At 36.0% G+C, this 20,269-nt stretch overlaps 2 protein-coding genes across 2 annotated transcripts; both read right to left on the bottom strand.

Moving 5' to 3' along the window:
* Nucleotides 1-16,393: 16,393 nt before the first annotated feature.
* On the bottom strand, nucleotides 16,394-17,847 carry LOC110713757 (protein FAR-RED IMPAIRED RESPONSE 1-like). The gene is made up of 3 exons (XM_021892203.1): nucleotides 17,827-17,847; nucleotides 17,194-17,667; nucleotides 16,394-17,113 (listed from the first exon to the last, which is right to left on the bottom strand). The coding sequence occupies exons 1-3, from the start codon at nucleotides 17,845-17,847 to the stop codon at nucleotides 16,394-16,396; spliced, it is 1,215 nt and encodes a 404-aa protein (XP_021747895.1).
* A 66-nt stretch (nucleotides 17,848-17,913) lies between these two features.
* On the bottom strand, nucleotides 17,914-19,568 carry LOC110713756 (protein FAR1-RELATED SEQUENCE 5-like). The gene is made up of 2 exons (XM_021892202.1): nucleotides 19,256-19,568; nucleotides 17,914-18,818 (listed from the first exon to the last, which is right to left on the bottom strand). The coding sequence occupies exons 1-2, from the start codon at nucleotides 19,566-19,568 to the stop codon at nucleotides 17,914-17,916; spliced, it is 1,218 nt and encodes a 405-aa protein (XP_021747894.1).
* Nucleotides 19,569-20,269: the final 701 nt, after the last annotated feature.

Genomic DNA, 20,269 nt, shown 5'->3' with positions numbered 1-20,269 from the left:
GTATAGTAGGCATATCTGCATTGTGTTTGTGCATCTGTGTTTGATTAACATGCATATGTGCATTGCTCATTGTGATTGAGTAATAGACATATGTGTGATTTATACGCTTTGACAATGTTCACTTTATGATGTTAAAAGGGTGACTTTATGCTGTTAAAAGGGTCACTGTATGTTGTTACATGAGTAACTTTTTCAGTTAAAAGGGTTACTTGTTGTATTTAAAAGGGTCACTTTATGCTGTTAAAAGGGTCACTTTATGCATATAAAAGGGTCACTTTATGCTGTTAAAGGGTTCTCTTTGTTTTGTTAAAAGGGTCACTTTATGTTGTTAAAAGGGTCATTTTATGCTGTTAAAAGGGTCACTTTGTGCTGTTAAAAGGGTCACTTTATGCATTTAAAAGGGTCATTTATGCACATTATTCTAAATTTTTCCATGAGTAATTTCTGAATTTGTAATTTTTGTTATTTCTCTGTAATAATTAGATACAGGTGGTTCAATAGGTGGTTATCGTTATAAAATGCCTACAAAAGGAAAAGGAAAGCCTAACAAGCCTGCTAAGGCTAAACCAGTACCAAAAAAAGACCCAGATAGCTCTTGAGAAGAGCAAAGCAGTACCTAAAAAGGTTGTGAAAATTCCTGAGAAGGGCTTAATTATTTATAAGAATGATAAACCAGAGTTTGAGAAGGCCAAAATAGTTCCTAAGAAGGCCAAATTGTACCTAAGAAAGCTAAAACAGTGGAAGATTCTGATTATGAAATGCTTTCTGATTCTGAGTCTTTTGTGTAAGTATACATAGTTTTTTTCTTACATTTTTAATTATATTTTGTTTTTAGTTTATATTGTTTCAGTTATATTTTTTTTATATAAATTTAGGGAGCAAAGAAGCTTGATTACAAGGTGTAGACCTTATTCATTGGAAATTTTGTTGCAGAACTTTAGTCCTGAGCAAAAACATGTTGTTGAAGAAATTGGTTTTGGAGGTTTATTACATCTGAAATTGAAAACTCTTAATCGTCAAATGCTACCTTGGCTTGTTAAAAACTTCAATGGTGGTAGCTGCATGTTTACCATCGCTACTGGTAAAGAATTTGTTGTTACTAGAAATGATATATGCGATGTGTTTTGCTTGCATTTGAGTGATATTTGCGTTCCTGAACTTAATAAAAATTCTGAAGATGAAAGTGTAGATAAACGTATCGTTTAGGCATGGAGATCTGATTATGGTCTTTCTGGTAAACAACCTCTTCATTTGTCAAAATTGGAGTCTCGGATGGTTGATTTGGTTGATGGAGGGGAAGAATTTAAGAGGTGTTTTGTTCTTCAAGCTCTCTCTAGCTTTTTAGCTCCTACTACTAATAGGACTGTTTCATTGAAGTTGCTGAAAGCTGTTGAAAAAGTTGATGAAATTAAAACTTTCGATTGGTGTTCATATGTTTTGAAAAAGTTAAAGAAGGCTGTTCAGAAGTATAAGGATGATGAAACTGCTCAAAATGTTAGTGGTTGTTTGCTGGCTTTGCAAATTATGTATTTTCATCGTCTAAATTTTCAAGGTGAAAAGGAAAGTAGTACTCTTCCTTTGATTCAACATTAGACGGATGTAAAGATTAAGAAGCGGATTAAGTTAGAGATCAAAGCTGGTGGTTATGGGCAGGGACCGTTGGATACTTTTACATATCCTGTGTCACAACTTAATTTTAGGGAAACTGTTTTTAAGCCAGCTCCTACTTTGGGTTATGATAAGGGTGCTTCTACAAGTCGTACTGTAGACACCCATTTGTGTCTCCCAAAAACCAAACCCGGTGATGAGTACCTTTCACGTCGAATCGTGATCGAATGAAGTGAAAGTGTGGAAAGTTTAGTGTTGCGGATAGTTTTAATTTCTTTTCTCTTCTCTCTGCTTTTGAAAACCTATTTTAAGAAAATAGCCAATCCATTTTGTCTGGTCCATGATATGGGTCCAATAATAGTGTAGTTGCATAGGGTTTGAAAAGAGCTTTCCAACGATATATTATAAGCCCAATTCCGATGAATATTGAGGAAGTTATGGCCAAAATACTAAACTGGGCCCGGTTTGAGCCTTATATGCGGCCCAATGATCTAGAGGAGGGCCTAATATAGATTTATCATTTCTAATGCAATTAGGAATGGTTTTAGTCTTCTAGATTCTTCTAGAAGGTTCTTTTAATTTCTAATTCAGTTAGCATTGATAAATTGACTTTTGTTGACTTTTTAGAGTTTTAATCAGAATAAAAGAATGTTTTTGAGGAAAATACGATTTATCCTCGTGTACGGTCAATTTCTATCTGATTTTAGAAAATGCGTCAATAATTTAGTCACCGCCAAACGCCAGCATTAGCGCTTGACGCTAAGCTTGGCGCCTGACGCTAATGTCAGCGTCTGGCGCTAACCTCGTTTTACGCGTCAGAACTCTATTTTGATTTTTAATCTTTTTGGCGATTTTCTCTATAAATAGCCTCCTAAAAACTCCGTTTTGATTCATCAACTCTCATCAAGGATTTCTTGATTTTCTCTCTCTCTTTCTAGCCTAGCCTTTTACAAACAAAATTCCTCATACATTAGCACTAGACACACCTAGCATAATTCGAAGTTGCCTTCGCCCTAGACGTGAAAGGTTTTAATTTCTGAGGGTTTGGTCCCAAATCTCTATTTCAATTATTCAATTTAATTGTTTGATTTATTATTTTCCTTGAAGTTACTAACGTGTGTATTTTGTTATTAGAAAGAGGTATGAGGCATCCAAGTAAGTGCTTTAATTGATTTATTGATTTTATGGTTCTTAGAAATCATGTCTAGGTTGTTATTTTGATTCCTAGTATCATATTAGGATGTTTTTCTTAATTTGATGTTTTGAATAACATGTTTAGGGTAAAGAATATAATGTCAATTATGATTCATGCGATGCTTCCTATATTCTTTCCTAATATTCATGTTAGTATCATGTTAGGTGACAAGGTAAAGTCGTATCCCCTAATAAAAAGTAATTCCTAAATCCTCTAACTAATGTAGATAGGGAAGTAGGGTCGAATCCACAGAGAAACGAGTCTTTCTATTCCTAATCAATTAAAGTAATCTAAATTATGAAGTAACCAATATGTAAATTTAAATATAAAACTAAACTACGAAGATTAAGAATAAAGAGAAAATAATATATAAAAGGATCTAGGGCATAAGTTCACTAATAAATAATATTCCAGGGTAGAATATAATAATCATTCATCAATGCATACATTAATCATATAATAAAGGGCTTTCGCTACGTATTACAATCACACAATTAATTTACTGGTATTAAATCTCATCTTTCGAATCTCGACTTAACCATTTATAAATTAACCTGCCTATTGAAACTAGACCTAAACGTTAATTCTCATCTGTCGAATCTCGAATCAATGTTGTTAAACTCGTGCATAAAAGATCTGCGCAAATCAAGTCACAGAGCATTAATTCAATCAATAGGAAATTAATCTAGCATTGACAATCAACAACAATAAATTACCCCTTCATATTATTTATGGATCCCCATAAACCCTAGAAATAGAACTACTCACACATAGTAAAAACTAAACTAATCAAAACAATAAAATAAACATGATCAAAGGAATAAAATAAACAGCTAAGATTAAGAGAAGAGAAATTGTTACCAAAATAAATCTGGAATTAAGAATCAAATTAAGAACAAAGTATAAGAGAGAGAAACTAATCTAAAAGCTAAGTAGAGAGAGAAAATCTAAGAAACGGTTAAAAGAGTAAAGAGAAGGTAAAGAAAAGGGTGTAGAAAGGTACTAAACTCGTTTTACGGAGAAGTATTTATACTCCGTAAGAATCCTAAACTAAAACAAACTTAAACGTCAAAATTAACTCCTAATAATAACACGCGCCCGATCGAGCGAGGCACCGCCCGATCGGGCGCGCCTTTTTCCTCTCAAGTACATTTCTCGCGCCCGGCCGGGCGCGTCTCCGGGCGCCAGCCTTTGCTTCCCTCGCCCAGCCGGGCGCGCCTCCGGGCGCCAGCCTCTTTGGCAGGGCGACTCTCTTGGGTCACTGATTGGACTACGATTGGGCTCCAATTCTTCGGGTCAATCTGGGTTTCCTCTTCGGGTCTTGAATACTTGGTCCAAAAGCCCCGGTATCACATATACAAAGCCCTTAATCACCGGTTCAATGGCCCTAACCGCCCTGGGCTATAAAAACTGGTCGTGCTTCTCCAATGCTCGTAATTGCTCCATAATATATCGGGAAAATGCTCCAAAAGTGCAAATCCCTGCAAAATTCAACCAAATCTACGAAAACACTAGAAAACACCAATTAGTAATAAAAGTGGCTCTAAAGAGCCAAAAACGCTACTAATTATGACCAAGGGACGGGGGTAAAATACTATATAAAATAGACACATCAAACTCCCCCAAGCCAAACCTTTGCTTGTCCCTAAGCAAAGATCTCATCAATGAATAAATAAATATGCTTCACCCCAAAAAGTAAAAATCAAGCACAAACGATTCAGGATAAATCAAATAAACATGCTTTAAAATCTACCAATCAAATCCATCCAATTGCCCTTCTTCCCTAACAATTGTCAAATAGAGCAAACCACAAGAGCATATAGAATTCAAGACTAGTGCACACACACTCAACTCTCATTTATGTGGCGAGTAAAAAATGTACTCGATCGCTCTTCATCCAACCCCTTTATGTGAACAATGCCCTCCCAACTCACACTCTCGTGTGTGTAAAAAGATATACGCTCAACCTACTAGTCGACTCGAAATATGTCAAATCATAACTTGCATTGATAAACAACACTTTCACATTCATACAACTCTATGCACAAAGGTCGGAAGGTCTTTAAAGCTTGTAATGTAAGGCTAGGGTAAAGGGTAGGAATCATTTGGGAACAAGTGAGAGAAAAGCTATGCTTAAGGGAGCAAATACTAGTAAAACCCATTATCAAAATAAATAATGATCAACATCTCCTACATAACCAACTCTAACAAAAATCCACCAAATATACTCCAAACAATATAAATAATCCCAACTCTTACAATTTCACTCATAAAAATATAATAATGAAGAAGTGGAGTGAATAAACAAACTTTATTTGCCAAACTTGAAATTTTCATTGAAGCTCTTATTTTTTTTCCTCTTCTTTGATTAACCTCCAACTAGAACATTTAAACATTGAACACTTTTTTTTTCTATTTTTTTTTTTTTTATTGAAGTTCACTTATTTTTCTTCTTTTTTTTTTTCTTGAACTTCTCTCTTTTTTCATATCATCATGCTTTATTTTTTTCTCAAGAAAATATAACTTTCAAACTCATCAAAAATAAACATGATAAAAAACAAAACAACTTCTCAGATCCCACCCAAATTGTGCAAATAATAAGCACACTACATACTCTCTCACCTCACTCACTAATAGCTCCCCTAAGCCAAGCTTGGTACTAGTAACCAATGGGGAAAAATAGGCTTGTAATGTGGCTAATAAACAACAAAAAGTCAAGGCAACAACATGGGTAGCAAGAAGGGAACAAATGTATCTACATTCATCTGGAGGCTACCTAAAAGAATGAACGCCTTCGTCCTCCTCAATGTGCATAATAATGAATCATATAAACATTACTAATAGTTGCAAACCAATACTCAAATTCATTGACATACCAGGAACTAACACACATTCCTAACCAAATCAACTAGTCAAGCACTATATTCGCAAGTAGTTGGACAAAATTGACGCAAGTTAAGGAATCCAAACAATCAAACATCAAATCGTGATCAACTAATCCACAATATTTATCATCATATACCAAGAATCAAACAATTTTCTCAAGTGTGGGGCACAGGGAAGCATGATTTACAATTCATTGGAACGTATTTTTGGATTTTTATTTTTCATTTTTTTCATATATAAGAAAACAATAAAACTAACCTAGAAAGCAATAAATCTAAACTAAGAAAACACACCAAAAATAAAAGAAAAGAGAACAAGAAAGATACCAAATCCAAAATCTCCCCCAAGCCAGAATCAGACAATGTCCTCATTAGCTCAGGAACTAGCCCAGCTTAGCTAGTCCTGATCATCCTCATCCATGGATCCAAACTCTGCACCTCCACTGCCACCTGCACCACCTACACCAGAAGAGCTACCACCAAAATAGTCAGCATGAAAACTCCCCCCCGCCGGTCCCCCGAAAGGAATGTCCTGGCCGTACCCATGGAAGGCAGAATAGTCAGTATAAATGCCATGGGCAGTGGGATCACTATCGTATCCCAGGGGTGGAGGCTGAAACCAGTCAGGGTAAATAACATCGTCGGGAATGTTGCCCCGACGAGCATAATCATCGTACATAGGGTAGAGAGCTCTACCTTGGTTCCTCTCCAGGTACCCTAACCTCTGGTCTATGGAGCCTACCATCCTCCTAAGGTCAGTGTGAGAATGCTCGATACGGTTTAAAGCCTGACCTATACTCTGAAGGTCCCAAACTGGGTCAGAGTCAACATGGGGGACGGAGTGAGACATGCGAGGTGGAGAAAACGATACCTCGGGCTGAGGCTGAGGTGGTGGAACTGGTGGTGCTTGCCCACTAGTGTTGGCAACTAAAAGGTCATATGTGTAAGATGCTTGCCCGGGGGAAAGGCGGTCAAGTCAGGACTAGGTAGGGAAAAGATGGGCAAAGGCTGCTCGATCCCAGTCCTAATACACCAGTGAGGTGTCTGCTCACTGTCCAGTCGTACCCACCCCAACTCCTCAAAATACCTAGCAGTCATATGGGTATCTGGTCCACAGTTGGTGGGGTCCACCCTCAACAAAACCGACCTTTTTCACTGCTATTCTAGTGATAAGGCCTCCTATACGAATGGGGTGCGAGATTGGGTACTGGCTGTGGCATGTCTGCTCAGATGGTGAATGATGTACCTACCTATGTTCAATTTCCCAAAGCCATACACATAGTGTCCTATAACAACTAGTTCATTAGTTTGGGCGCTATGAGGCTCGTTCCTACCTAAAAAACACAAACCCGCAAATCATTGCCAGATTTTTGGGATAGGGTGATGAATAGGTTCGGTACTAGCATGTTGGGGTCGGGAGTAGGCAAACCAGTCAAAGCATGATAAATGTCACCCATTTTTGTAATCAGCATGCCATTGGAATGGTAATTCAGAATTCAATTCAAACAATTTACAAAATTCCACAAATGTTAAACTAATATTCCTATTGTTCAACCTAAAAATTAAATTCGGTCCATTTCTACTATTTACAACTTTCAAAGAGTACAAGAATTCACAAGTTAATTCACGGTATGTAGGATAGTGCATATCAACGAATTTTCTCATGCCCATGTCATTAAAAAATCGTTTAACAAAATCAAACAAACCATATGATTCTAAAGTAGGGCGGTGTAACCACCGTGAAAGAATTACCTCGCGCCCAGATAGGTGTTCTAGCCGCTCTTTTTGCTCCTGGCTAGCAATACGGATTGTTGGCCAGAACGGGAGTTGTAAATCCGGGTCATACTCCTCCCTCGAGCTAGAACTCCTACCAAAAATAGATCGAGCCCTCTTTAAAGCCATGGTAAAAATGGGTATGAAAATTAATTTGAATGGAATTCGAAAATTTTGATATAGAAATGTAGAGGATGAAGAGAGGATTAATAATATGTAAAAAGTTTTGGATTTGGGTGAGAAATAGAGAAGAAAACTTAGAGAGAATGTAGAGGATTTAAGTTTTTTAGAGAGAGAAAGTTATGGAGGAAAGTGATAGAAATGAGAAAAATACGAAGAAAGAAGAAGAAGAAGGAGGTCGGGTGTGTCGCGCCCGGTCGGGCGATCTGATTTTTAATTTCTGCTATGCTCTCGTGCCCGATCGGGCGAAACTCGCCCGATCAGGCAATCTAAACTACCCGATTTCATATACTCTCGCGCCCGGTCGGGCGCCCTTCGCCCGATCGGGCGATCTGTTGAAAAAAAAATTTCGTCTCTTCTCGCGCCCGGTCGGGCGAGATTCTCCCGATCGGGTGATCTGGAATAGTCCGTATACGACGAGTTTCGCGCCCGGTCGAGCGAAAACACTCGATTTTTTAACCCAGCTCTCGCGCCCGGTCGGGCCCGAGGCTAATTGACGAATTTATTTGCTTTCTTCTTTTCTTAAATTTTTGGCTAACTCTTTTCCTTCAAACCTGTACAAAAATTCATAAAACTCATTAAATTCCCTCATCTCTCCTCTCATAAGAAAAGGAAGAAAAACTAGTCTAAAAAGCATTAAAAATACGGGTTGCCTCCCGCAAAGCGCTGGTTTATCTAGGTCCCGCACGACCTTCTTACCAAGTACAAGAACTAAGACCCTTGGCCTACCGCTTGGTCGAGCGGTGTTTTGGCTACGACGCGGCTTCCTAACATGCCCTGTGGGACGCCAATTCACCTTTTATGGTGGATCCTCCTTGACTTGGATTGGGGGCTCTTCAATGCTACGCACTAAAGATCCCTCTTTGATCGAGGGTTGCTTCAAATTATCATTGCTTTTGGCACTTGCAACTCGATCTGGCAGAACACTCACCGTAGGCTCAATTTCCACAACTTGCTTGATTGATTCCACCTTTTCGTCCTCAAAGCCAAGACCGACAGTGTAGAGGGCTCATTCTATTGCATCAACTTCCTTCTTCCATTTGTCTATCTCATCTGAAAGGGATGCAACACAAGATACCGCCTCCAAGAGATCTTTTACAAGAGCTTGAGGCTTGTTAGAATAATTCTGAACCACATTAACACTAAAGCACTTCTCCTCTTTCATGGGGCTTTTAGGGGTATTATTAAGATTAAAAATAATGTTATCGTCCCCTACTGATAGTGTTAATTTGCCACTTCTCACATCTATAATTGCTCCTGCAGTGTTAAGGAATGGTCTACCAAAAATGATTGGGGTTTGCATATCTTCAGCCATATGAAGAACAACAAAATCAACAGGTATATAAAATTTACCTACTCTAACGGGAACATCCTCCAAAACACCTAAGGGGTATTTGAAAGAACGGTCGGCCATTTGTAGAGTAATGTTAGTAGCTTTTAATATACCCATATTTAGTTTGGAACACACAGATAATGGCATAACACTAACGCTAGCACCCAAATCACACAATGCATTATCGATCATTAGATTGCCAATATGACAAGGGATAGAAAAACTACCCGGATCTTTTAATTTAGGTGGAGATTTATTTTGAAGTACGACACTACACTCTGCAGTGAAAGCTACTATCTCTAACTCACTAAAATACCTTTTTCTTGTCAATATATTTTTCATAAATTTTGCATATGCAGGAATTTGTGTGATTAATTCAGTGAAGGGAACTGTTACCTTCAAATCTTTTACCATCTCTAGAAACTTACCAAACTGCTTATCCAAATTTGTTTCAGTTGACGATTAGGGAATGGAAGTTTGATAATTGGTTTTGGAGCATTATTACTCTTATCTGGAGTGGCCACCTTCTCTAGAGTCGTACCCTGCAATGTAGAATTAGATATATTAGTACTATGCTTTAGCCCTGTAGGGCTATTAGCTACATTGTCAGGTTTAACGGAATCAAGATTAGCATTATTTAATAAAACAGGTTCATCATCTCTGGGCATAGGGGGCCCTTCATAGTTTGAACCACTCCTTAGAGTAATTGCATAGGCTTGATCCGTAGGCCTGGTCGGCTGTGCTGGCAGAGCTCCCTGTTGGCGGGCTTGTAGAGTAGCGGAAAGTTGCGCAATTTGATTATCTACAATTTTATTATGTGCTAGAATTGAATCAATTTGGGCATCTCTACTCTCCATGTGCTTCTGCATATTAACCAGCATCGCTCTAATTTCTACCAAAGAGGGGTCGGAAGATGAGGAGGATTGTTGTGGTTGGTTATTCTGGCCAGCGTTGGGATGGTAATATTTCTGTTGTTGTTGTTGTGGCGCTTGTGGTTCTTGTGGTGGTGGATTATGAACATTAGTACGCCGGTAGGAAAGGTACGGATGATTCCGGTACCCAGGATTTTAGGTGTTGGAGTATGGGTTGTTTTGCCTATAAGCTTGAAAGGCATTAACTTGCTCCACAGAACTCCTGCAATCTTGTTCCCAATGACCTATAATTCCACAATTTTCACAGAAAGCCTCATTAGAATTATTATTAATTGCAGAAACATTAGCTATATTAGCAGTGCTAAGATTATCTAATTTTTGGCAGATAGAAGTTAATTGAGCTTGCAAAAAGGATACGGAGTCAACACTATGCTTCCCCTTGTTAGCAAAGCCTCTAGGATTCCCATATTGGGAATTACGTATCGCCATATCTTCAATAACCTGACCTGCATCATCAAAATTAAGATTCATAAACCTCCCACTACCTTCAGAATCTAAAATTATTCTAGATGAATTTCCAATGCCATTGTAAAAGGCTTGGATTAATTGCCATTGTGCCAAATTATGATGGGGGCATTCTCTTTGTAGGTCCTTGAACCTCTCCCAAGCCTCATATAAAGTTTCATCGGCTTCTTGGGCAAACATCTGAATTGCACTCCGTAGTACGGCTGTTCTCTCAGCAGGATAATACTTGTTATAAAAATTCAAAATAAGAGTTTCCCAGTCAGTTATACCAAGTGCAGTTCTATTTAAACCATTAAACCATAATTTGGCTTTTCCAGTTAAAGAGAAAGGAAAGAGAATCTCCCTGATTTGGTCTTGTGTGACCACGGCTTGCCTGATGGTATTACAATACTGACAATAGTCTGCAATGTGAAGATTTGGGACTTCACCCTTGGCTCCACTAAATTTCTTCCTCTCTATCATCGTTATAAATTGGGGTTTAATCTCAAATTGTACCCCATCAAGAGCCGGAGTGGGAGTGAGATGTGAAAATCTGTAAGATTTGGTTGTGAGTAATCACTAAGCTTCTTTGGAGCCGTCATCTCTGATTTTGTATCTGATGATACCTCTGAATCGCTAGAACTAGTTGGAGGGTCCCGGTGATTATTATTATCACAGAATCCGCCAGAATTTGCTTGTAGAAGTTCTTCTGTCTATGAAAGGATCGTTCGATCTCAGGATCGAATGAGATGTACCCTGATCTGGAACAACTGGGCATAAACAAAAAAAAACTAAAAGAAATAACCTAGACTACAAAAATAATCAGAAACAAAAATAAAACCGTTTCCCCGGCAACGACGCCAAATTTTGACAAGGTAAAGTCGCATCCCCTAATCAAAAGTAATTCCTAAATCCTCTAACTAATGTAGATAGGGAAGTAGGGTCGAATCCACAGAGAAACGAGTCTTTCTATTCCTAATCAATTAAAGTAATCTAAATTATGAAGTAACCAATATGTAAATTTAAATATAAAACTAAACTACGAAGATTAAGAATAAAGAGAAAATAATATATAAAAGGATCTAGGGCATAAGTTCACTAATAAATAATATTCCAGGGTAGAATATAATAATCATTCATCAATGCATACATTAATCATATAATAAAGGGCTTTCGCTACGTATTATAATCACACAATTAATTTACCGGTATTAAATCTCATCTTTCGAATCTCGACTTAACCATTTATAAATTAACCTGCCTATTGAAACTAGACCTAAACGTTAATTCTCATCTGTCGAATCTCGAATCAATGTTGTTAAACTCGTGCATAAAAGATCTGCGCAAATCAAGTCACAGAGCATTAATTCAATCAATAGGAAATTAATCTAGCATTGACAATCAACAACAATAAATTACCCCTTCATATTATTTATGGATCCCCATAAACCCTAGAAATAGAACTACTCACACATAGTAAAAACTAAACTAATCAAAACAATAAAATAAGACATGATCAAAGGAATAAAATAAACAGCTAAGATTAAGAGAAGAGAAATTGTTACCAAAATAAATCTGGAATTAAGAATCAAATTAAGAACAAAGTATAAGAGAGAGAAACTAATCTAAAAGCTAAGTAGAGAGAGAAAATCTAAGAAACAGTTAAAAGAGTAAAGAGAAGGTAAAGAAAAGGGTGTAGAAAGGTACTAAACTCGTTTTACGGAGAAGTATTTATACTCCGTAAGAATCCTAAACTAAAACAAACTTAAACGTCAAAATTAACTCCTAATAATAACACGCGCCCGATCGAGCGAGGCACCGCCCGATCGGGCGCGCCTTTTTCCTCTCAAGTACATTTCTCGCGCCCGGCCGGGCGCGTCTCCGGGCGCCAGCCTTTGCTTCCCTCGCCGGGCCGAGCGCGCCTCCGGGCGCCAGCCTCTTTGGCTGGGCGTATCTCTTGGGTCACTGATTGGACTACGATTGGGCTCCAATTCTTCGGGCAATCTGGGTTTCCTCTTCGGGTCTTGAATACTCGGTCCAAAAGCCCCGGTATCACATATACCGATCCCTTAATCACCGGTTCGATGGCTCTAACCTGCCCTGGGCTATAAAAACTGGTCGTGCTTCTCCAATGCTCATAATTGCTCCATAATATATCGGGAAAATGCTCCAAAAGTGCAAATCCCTGCAAAAGTTAACCAAATCTACGAAAACACTAGAAAACACCAATTAGTAATAAAAGTGGCTCTAAAGAGCCAAAAACACTACTAATTATGACCAAGGGACGGGGGTAAAATACTATATAAAATAGACACATCATTAGGGAAAAAGCTTTGATTTTTATTTTTTAGTGACATGCTAGAGTTTGTTATTAATCTTGTTAGTATCATGTCTAGGATCTTGCTATTAATATTATGCTTTAACATGATTATTTTAATTATGATTATTATTTTTATAATTGTTATAATTATTTTTATGATTATTATGTTGCTTGATATTTATTGCTTGATCACACCTTTTATGCATGTTTAAAGGGAATTTGTACTTGTAATCACGCTTAATAAGATAATTAATAATCTGGTTAGGGTTAATTTGATTATAATTCAAGTGATCGCCAATAATAGTTTATTTGTGCATTAATATTCAACCAACATAGATTAAACAGGTTTAGGGTAATCCTATTGATTGCATGTTAGTCAAAAAGCGCACGTGAATACGATCAGAATAAAGTAGAGGCCTATTATTAGGGCAAGTTCAATCTCTTTTAGGTTGGATTTGTACCTTCATCCCCGAACTACCAGTCATTGTTCAAGACCTATTGTAGTTAACGATCTCTTGGATCGTTAAGGGGTGTAACCTTCACCCTGTGAATTGTTTACAAGTTCCTAAAACTTGTTGGCGACTCTTTTGCTCTATCTTCTTTCCCTTTGGACGCCACCGTACTTTAGTGTATGATCACAGTGGGGTTCAAGCTAGGGATAGCGCTTGAAATATTCCCTACAGGTAACACTGGCCGCATTGTTGCATTTGAGCTTCCAGAAGGTATTATGACTGATGAAGAAATTAAAGAAATTTCAACTGATGTAAGTATTCTGTTTTCTTATATGTTTAGTTATTATTGCTTTATGGCACAAAAGTTACCCTTTTTGTATACAAAAGTTACCCTTTATTTGCACCAAAGTTACCCTTTATATGCATTAAAGTTATCCTAAATATTAAGTTAAAAGGGTTACTTTATGCATATAAAAGGGTAACTTTATGGATTTAAAAGGGTCACTTTATGCATTTAAAAGGGTCACTTTTAGCATATATTTTGAATTTTTACTTATTTTATTATTTTTATTTGTAACTTTTTTTTTTCTTTGTTCATATGTTTGTAGGTTGTTCATGAAACGTTTCTTTTGTTTAAAAGAAATATGGATGTTTTATTATTTGTTCAGTCAACTGGTTTTTCAAACCTTGAATGATCTGATTACTTCTCGCAGAAGTGTTTCATTATCTTCTGATGATTCTGTTTCAGTTTCTCAAACTGAACAACTACTCTTTAATCCTCATTATCTGAAGATTTTAGATGGTTTAATTGATGAGTGTAATAAAATGAAGTCTGTACATGATTTGTTTCGCGGTTTTTATGAACCTCAGGTAACAAAGATGTTGTTCCTGAAAAAGAACCCGCACAAGGTTTCAATGAAAATATTCCTAAGGATGATGGCAATGGTCATGGAAAAATAGTTAATGAAGGTCTTAATGGTTCTGGACCTTCTGCTATCATTCCTGGTCCTACTGAAAATATTCCTGTCGGGCATATTGATCAAAATGAACCTGCTCGACGTATCTTCAGAGCAAATAAATCTCTATGCTCTCTGGACTGTGGACTAGTAGGTGTGCAGGTGCCTTTTGTAACTTTGTTTTTGAAGAGCAATTCTCGGATTTTCAGGAATTTGCCTCAGTTACATTTGGAAATTCTAGATATTGTTTGCTGAAGGATGTTTCAATGAATAGGAATTTAAGTGTCGTTTTTTATGATAATTATTTTTTTATCTATTTTTTTCTTATATTTTTTTGTTTTTTTAATGCCGATCTTATTTTTTTATTGTTTCAGTGAGAGCCTTGTTACTTTTGGAATGAACTTTTTAATTCCAAGAGAAGACATGGTGTCCCTTGTTGCTCCACTCAGGATTCGATGGTGCATTATTGATTGCTACTGTCTGTATTTGAATGAGAAAGCATGTTTCAGGCTACTGATCCTCGAAAATTCTTCTTTGGTGTTGGGCAGAGGTGTAAGTTATTTCATTCTTTTTTTTTAATATTTTAACACGTTTACTTTATATATATATTATTGAGATCTTATACTTTAATAGTTTGCATTCTTGCAGGTTTGTGACAATATTGGCAAAGGTAACATTTCTAGTGCTGTTAAGGATTTGCACGACCTATGGGAAGGTTGGGTTAGCTATGAGAATCCAGAATGTGATATAATGGATGCTGATCTGGTATATTTATGCTAAACTTAATGTAATAAATTTTAAAGAGTTCTGTTTATGATATGCTCTGTCTAAATCTCTTTTAATTTTGCTGTTTCAGATCTATTTTCATGTTCTTATTGAGAATCACTATATTTTGTATGTTATTGATCATACAAAAGAGTTAGTATATTATCTTGACAACGTTATCTGGAGTGATTCTGATCTTGTTTATACAAAAGAATTGTGTTCAAACATTGTATGTTTGTGTTTGTTTTTTTTGTTATGTTTCTGTTGATTCATTGTTTGCATTTTAACTTTTTTGATTTTAATGTATTCTAAACTTTTATATTTTATGTCAGTGTGTTCAAATGGGTGCTTTTCTTGGCAAAAGAAATCATCCAAAGAGTTCTCAGCTACCTTCTTATGGTTTTGAAGTTGTTGAGTTGGAATGGAGAAAAGAAAAGGTTGAAAATTTGGACTGTGGGGTCTTTGTCATGTATCACATGCTCCAATTTGTCGGCGAATCGTTCAAATTAAATGAAATCAAAACAATAATTATCTATATAGTTTATGTAGTTTTTCCTTTCTAATGCTTTTATTAATTACATATTGATAATTTTTTTTTCCTGTTGTGAGATTATTGGAAGGAAATTTTTACGAGGAGAGATCTGTACCACACTAGTGCTGTGTGATTTGAATGAATCTAGGAATGATGTGTTGTCAGAATTACCCAAGTTCAACGAGAAGAAGAAAGATCCTGCTTATGTAAATGGAGTTGAAGAAAGATTAAAGGTTGCAATTGTTGAGAAGAAGAAGAGAGAAACAGAAGAAAGAAAAATGGTAGCAGAAGCAGCAGCAAAGGCAGAGGCAGAAGAGGAAAAGACCAAATGAAAAAGGGCAAAAAAGTTTACTACTCCTAAATAGTGAAATAATTGATAGTTATTAGCTTATTAGGTCAGGGGTTTTTTTATAACAATGAAAAAACTTAATGTATGTGCATACATTAAGTTCAATGATGTAATTAAACTTAGTGTAAAGTCTTTGGTTGTTATTTTGGAATACTGATGTATGTGCATACATAAAGTAATTAAAAGGTTTATTTTTATGTTTTTTATGGGGTAACTTTTATGCAGAAAAAGGGTAACTTTTATTTATAGAAAGGGTAACTTTTAAGAAAGAAAAAGATAGATTTTATTGTTAGAAAGGGTAACTTTAGCTATGAAAAGAGTCACTTTTATGTAGAAAAAGGATCACTTCTATTCCTGAAAAGGTTTACTTTTATGTAAATGGTTTATTATGTGAAAAGGGTAACTTTTTTCTGTAAATTAAAAGGGTCACTTTTTTCTGTTAAAAGGGTCACTTTTTGCTTAAAAAATGTTCATTTTTTTTTGTTAAAAGGGTCACTCTTAATTTAAAAATTTAACTAAATAAAGATATGCTAATAATAGTGTCAATCACATATTCATTAAACTAGTCACATAGTAAAAAAAATATATAGTTTTAGAATACAAGTTACATTAATTTTGAAAAAAAAAATGATCTAAAAAAGTTCCTAAAAGAGTCTCAAATTAGGTGTTTTAGATCCAAATTCTGAATGTGGAGGTGGTAGTGCTGGTTTTTTTTTTTCTCTTGCTTTTTTCAAGACCTCCTTTTGCTCTCTTGCTTCTTCCTTTTGTTATAGCCCTTTGTGGATCAAGTATTGTTGGTACACTTGTGCTTGTACTCGATGCCGAAGAAACATCATCATTGCTGTGATTGCTGCCTGCCACATCAGGAATATTAGAAGCAGCTTCTGCACTTTCTCTCTGGGCAGCACTAGCAAGTAAGTCTTCCACCATTTTAAGACTGTTTCTGAAACTCTCTTCCATAAATTTTCTTGTTTCTTCATTTTCTTGACTCTTTAAGATTAGATTGTAGTATTTCCTTATCATTGTTTGTCTCCATGGAATATATTGATGTGTAGGATCCTGATTCTTCAACCTATCCCATGCCTCTGTTTTTGCAAACTTAGTCCATCTTTTTGAAACATACTTGTATGGTATTCTTGTTTTTGAATGCAAGTGTAGAATTCTGATGCAATGATAACATAACCATCCAGATGCTTCAAAATTTTTGCAAGTACACCATACATTCTGGCTCTCATGTATATAGTTTACTTGATGTGCAGACCATGGCTTGTCTTCCAGGGCTACCTGATAAAGTAGACATTCTTCATTTCTTCCTATCATTTGAACAGTTGTTGCCATAGAATATCCAAACTCCTCTTCAAAATCTTTAAAGAGTGACAAATTGAAAACCTGTTCACCAAAATCATTTAGCTACATTTAAACTGCTATAATTTATGTGTAATTTATGTAATTATCAGTTAACTTTTTACTTGAGCAGCATGTTTTAGCATTCCAAATAGTGGCAATGAAGTGAATGATATTGACTTGCTACAGGTAAACTCATCATATTTCTCTGTGCTTCTCCAACGATTGATTGTTTTCTTAAATATGGTATAAAATTCTGTCAAGGTAGTTGCTTTACTTGCTCTGAATCCTATTGCATGATTAGTGCTTTCACTCCTTTGTGACGATAAGATTCCTGCTGAAAAGAAATCTCTACTAAGGGCAGGACACCATTTCTCTTTCAACTCGTACACTTTTTGGTACCAAGAGTGTACTGTCAACTCATATTTCTGCATCATTGCTTGCCATTTTGCTTCAAATTCTTGTTCTGTCACACACATCTTTAAACACTGGTTGAATGAATACTTGAATTCTTTGTCTTTTTTAAGAGCTCCAAATCTGGTTATAGCATTTTGTTCCAAATGCCAGATACAAAGTTTATGCCTTGTATTAGGAAGCACCTACATTGAAAATAAAGGGGTCACTTTATGCTGTTAAAAGGGTCACTTTATGCTGTTAAAAGGGTAACTTCATGCAGTTAAAAGGGTAACTTTATGGGAAAAAGGAAAACATTATTGTCAGAGTTTAAAATCTGTAAAATGTAAATATAAATCTTTTACCTGCTCAATTGCATTTGCCATCGCTTGGTCCTCATCAGTGAATATTGAAGTTGGTTTTTTTATTCTCCATAGCTTTCAAGTATGTTTCTAGTAGCCACACGAATGAATCTGTTTTTTATCCCCAATAAAAGCACATGCAAACATACAATTATGCCAGTGATTATTTATTCCAACAAATGGAGCACATATAAGATTATATCTGTTGGTTCTGTATGTTGTATCAAAGACAAGCACATCTCCATATATCCTATAGTCTTCTAGCATCATTGAATCTCTCCAAAAGATTTTGGAAATTCTTCCTTCCTTGTCAAACTTCACTCTAAAAAAGAAGTTTGGATCCTTTGATTGTTCCTGATTTAAAATGTTCACTAAAGTTTGAGCATCTCCAGCCTCAATTTGTTCCATTCTTAACCTTGAGCAAAAATTCAGGTGATCTACAACACTATGACCTATATTCTGTTCTCCTCCAGCCTTTGTATCCATGTAATTGTAAGTGTCCATTGTAGTTAGACCTGAAGATTTCATTGTTTTTATTGCTTCATCTTTTTCTTCTGTCATTTTTCTTTCAGAACGATGCAAATAATGCCACTGTGACCTTGTTAGCTCATGGTTATGCTGAATAACATGAGCCACTACCTCAAACTTTCCTTCTTTATTCACTTTTGCTCTTATGCATGCCTTGCAATTCGATCTTGTAATGGCTACTTGTCTTGGCTTTCTTGTTTTCACATTCACATCCTCTTCATTAACCATTTCAACTAACTTTGTTTTCTGGTAACCTGAATTTCTCTTTCCTTCACCACAACACACATAATTTTTCTCAGTTACTATTTTTGTGTGTGTCTGGTATCTAGTTGTATGTTTTCGTATTGAAAACCCCAGTATAGCAGCATGTTTTTCATACAATTCCAAAATTTCTTCAAAAGTTTCTCTTACCACACCAAAAAATGAACCTCTAAGATCTAAACCAGAAGCATGAATTGGATTTGTATCTGTTATTTAATACAGATATATCAGATTATAATCAGAGGCGACATATAATTCAATTTAGAGGAAACAAAATGGTAACATTTGTTCGAAAATAGGGGTCACTTTTATGCATGAAAAGGGTAACATTAAGGCATACAAAGGGTTACTTTTTGCATACAATCTGAATTTTCTGCATACAATCTTAGGGTAACATTTGTGCATAAATAGGTTCACTTTTATGCATGAAAAGGGTAACTTTAAGGCATACAAAGGGTTACTTTTCTGCATACAATCTTAGGGTAACATTTGTGCATAAATAGGGTCACTTTTATGCATGAAAAAGGTAACTTTAAGGCATACAAAGGGTTACTTTTTGCATACAATTTGAAATGTTTATAGAAATTACCTTCAGTTGCATTTGATTTGGTTGTTTGTTCTGAATTTGAATCAATTCATTTGCCAGGAACCACTTGATTTTCTCCATTCTCAATTGCTTCTTCTACATTCTCAATTACTTCTTCTGCAATCTCAATTGCTTCTTCTGCATTCTCAATTGCTTCTTCTGCATTGTTAATTACTTCTTCTGCATCGTCTACATTGTTTGGATTGTTGAATATTGGTACGAATTCATCTCCAAAACTCTTAGTTTCTTCTTCTTCTATAATCGATCGATTTAAATCGATTTCAAATTCAGTTTCAATTTGCCTCTGTTTTTGTAGCAATTCGTGGATGAGATTGCTACAATTTGTGGTATCGAAAGTCGAATTTTCCATTGATGATCGAATTCTCCAATTTTTGCATCTTCTCACTTTCTCTCTTCTCAATTGATGATCGAATTCCTCAATTTGTAAGTTTTCTCACTTTCTCTACCTCAATTGATGATCGAAATTTTTAATATGTGCGTTTTTTTCACCTTTTTTCTTCTCAATTGATGATCGATTTCTACAATTTTTGCGTTTTCTCACTTTCTCTCTACTCAGTTGATGATCAAGGGCTACGTTTTCTCACTTTCTCTCTCCTCCATTGTTGTTCTGCGTTTTTTTTTATTTTGAGGTATTAAATTTCGCGATTTTGCTTTTTTTTTAAAAAAAAAAAAACCTAGTAAATCAGTGGCACGTGCAAACAGTCCGATGTACAGTAAAAATACTGTACACCGGGTGCATGAAAAATGGATTGAAATATGTTTAACAATAAACTGAATGATCAAGGCCCATATTATTAAAAACCAGCACACTAGCCCAGGCATACATTTCTCAGCACGGCTGTAGCGGGTTGCTTGGCCTGCTTCATGTTTAGCTTCTCTCATTGCCCAAGCTATGAAGTATGAACTACGGAGTAAAGTTCATAAATGATTTCAGTTATACACTCCTTTCATTCCATTAGTATTTATCCCATCTGACAGTGTTTTAATAGTTTTTGAGTCAAATGGGGCAATTTATGTGAGACGGAAGGAGTATGTGTTATGAATCATAAA

This window comes from Chenopodium quinoa, unplaced genomic scaffold (genome assembly GCF_001683475.1).
Source record: "Chenopodium quinoa cultivar QQ74 unplaced genomic scaffold, ASM168347v1, whole genome shotgun sequence".
Lineage (NCBI taxonomy): Eukaryota > Viridiplantae > Streptophyta > Magnoliopsida > Caryophyllales > Amaranthaceae > Chenopodium > Chenopodium quinoa.
Note: the sequence above shows the minus strand (reverse complement) of the source record. Positions and strands in the feature narration are given on the sequence as shown.

Excerpts from the sequence above, each read along its gene's own strand:
- LOC110713757 (XM_021892203.1), bottom strand. The coding sequence starts at position 17,847 with ATGGCAAATGCAATTGAGCAG. Across the intron at positions 17,668-17,826 it reads TGGCAAATGCAATTGAGCAG|GTGCTTCCTAATACAAGGCA; the intron begins GTAAAAGATTTA and ends TTTTCAATGTAG. Across the intron at positions 17,114-17,193 it reads TGCTAAAACATGCTGCTCAA|GTTTTCAATTTGTCACTCTT; the intron begins GTAAAAAGTTAA and ends TTTGGTGAACAG.
- LOC110713756 (XM_021892202.1), bottom strand. The coding sequence starts at position 19,568 with ATGGAAAATTCGACTTTCGATACCACAAATTGTAGCAATCTCATCCAC. Across the intron at positions 18,819-19,255 it reads AGAAAATCAAGTGGTTCCTG|ATACAAATCCAATTCATGCT; the intron begins GCAAATGAATTG and ends ATTAAATAACAG.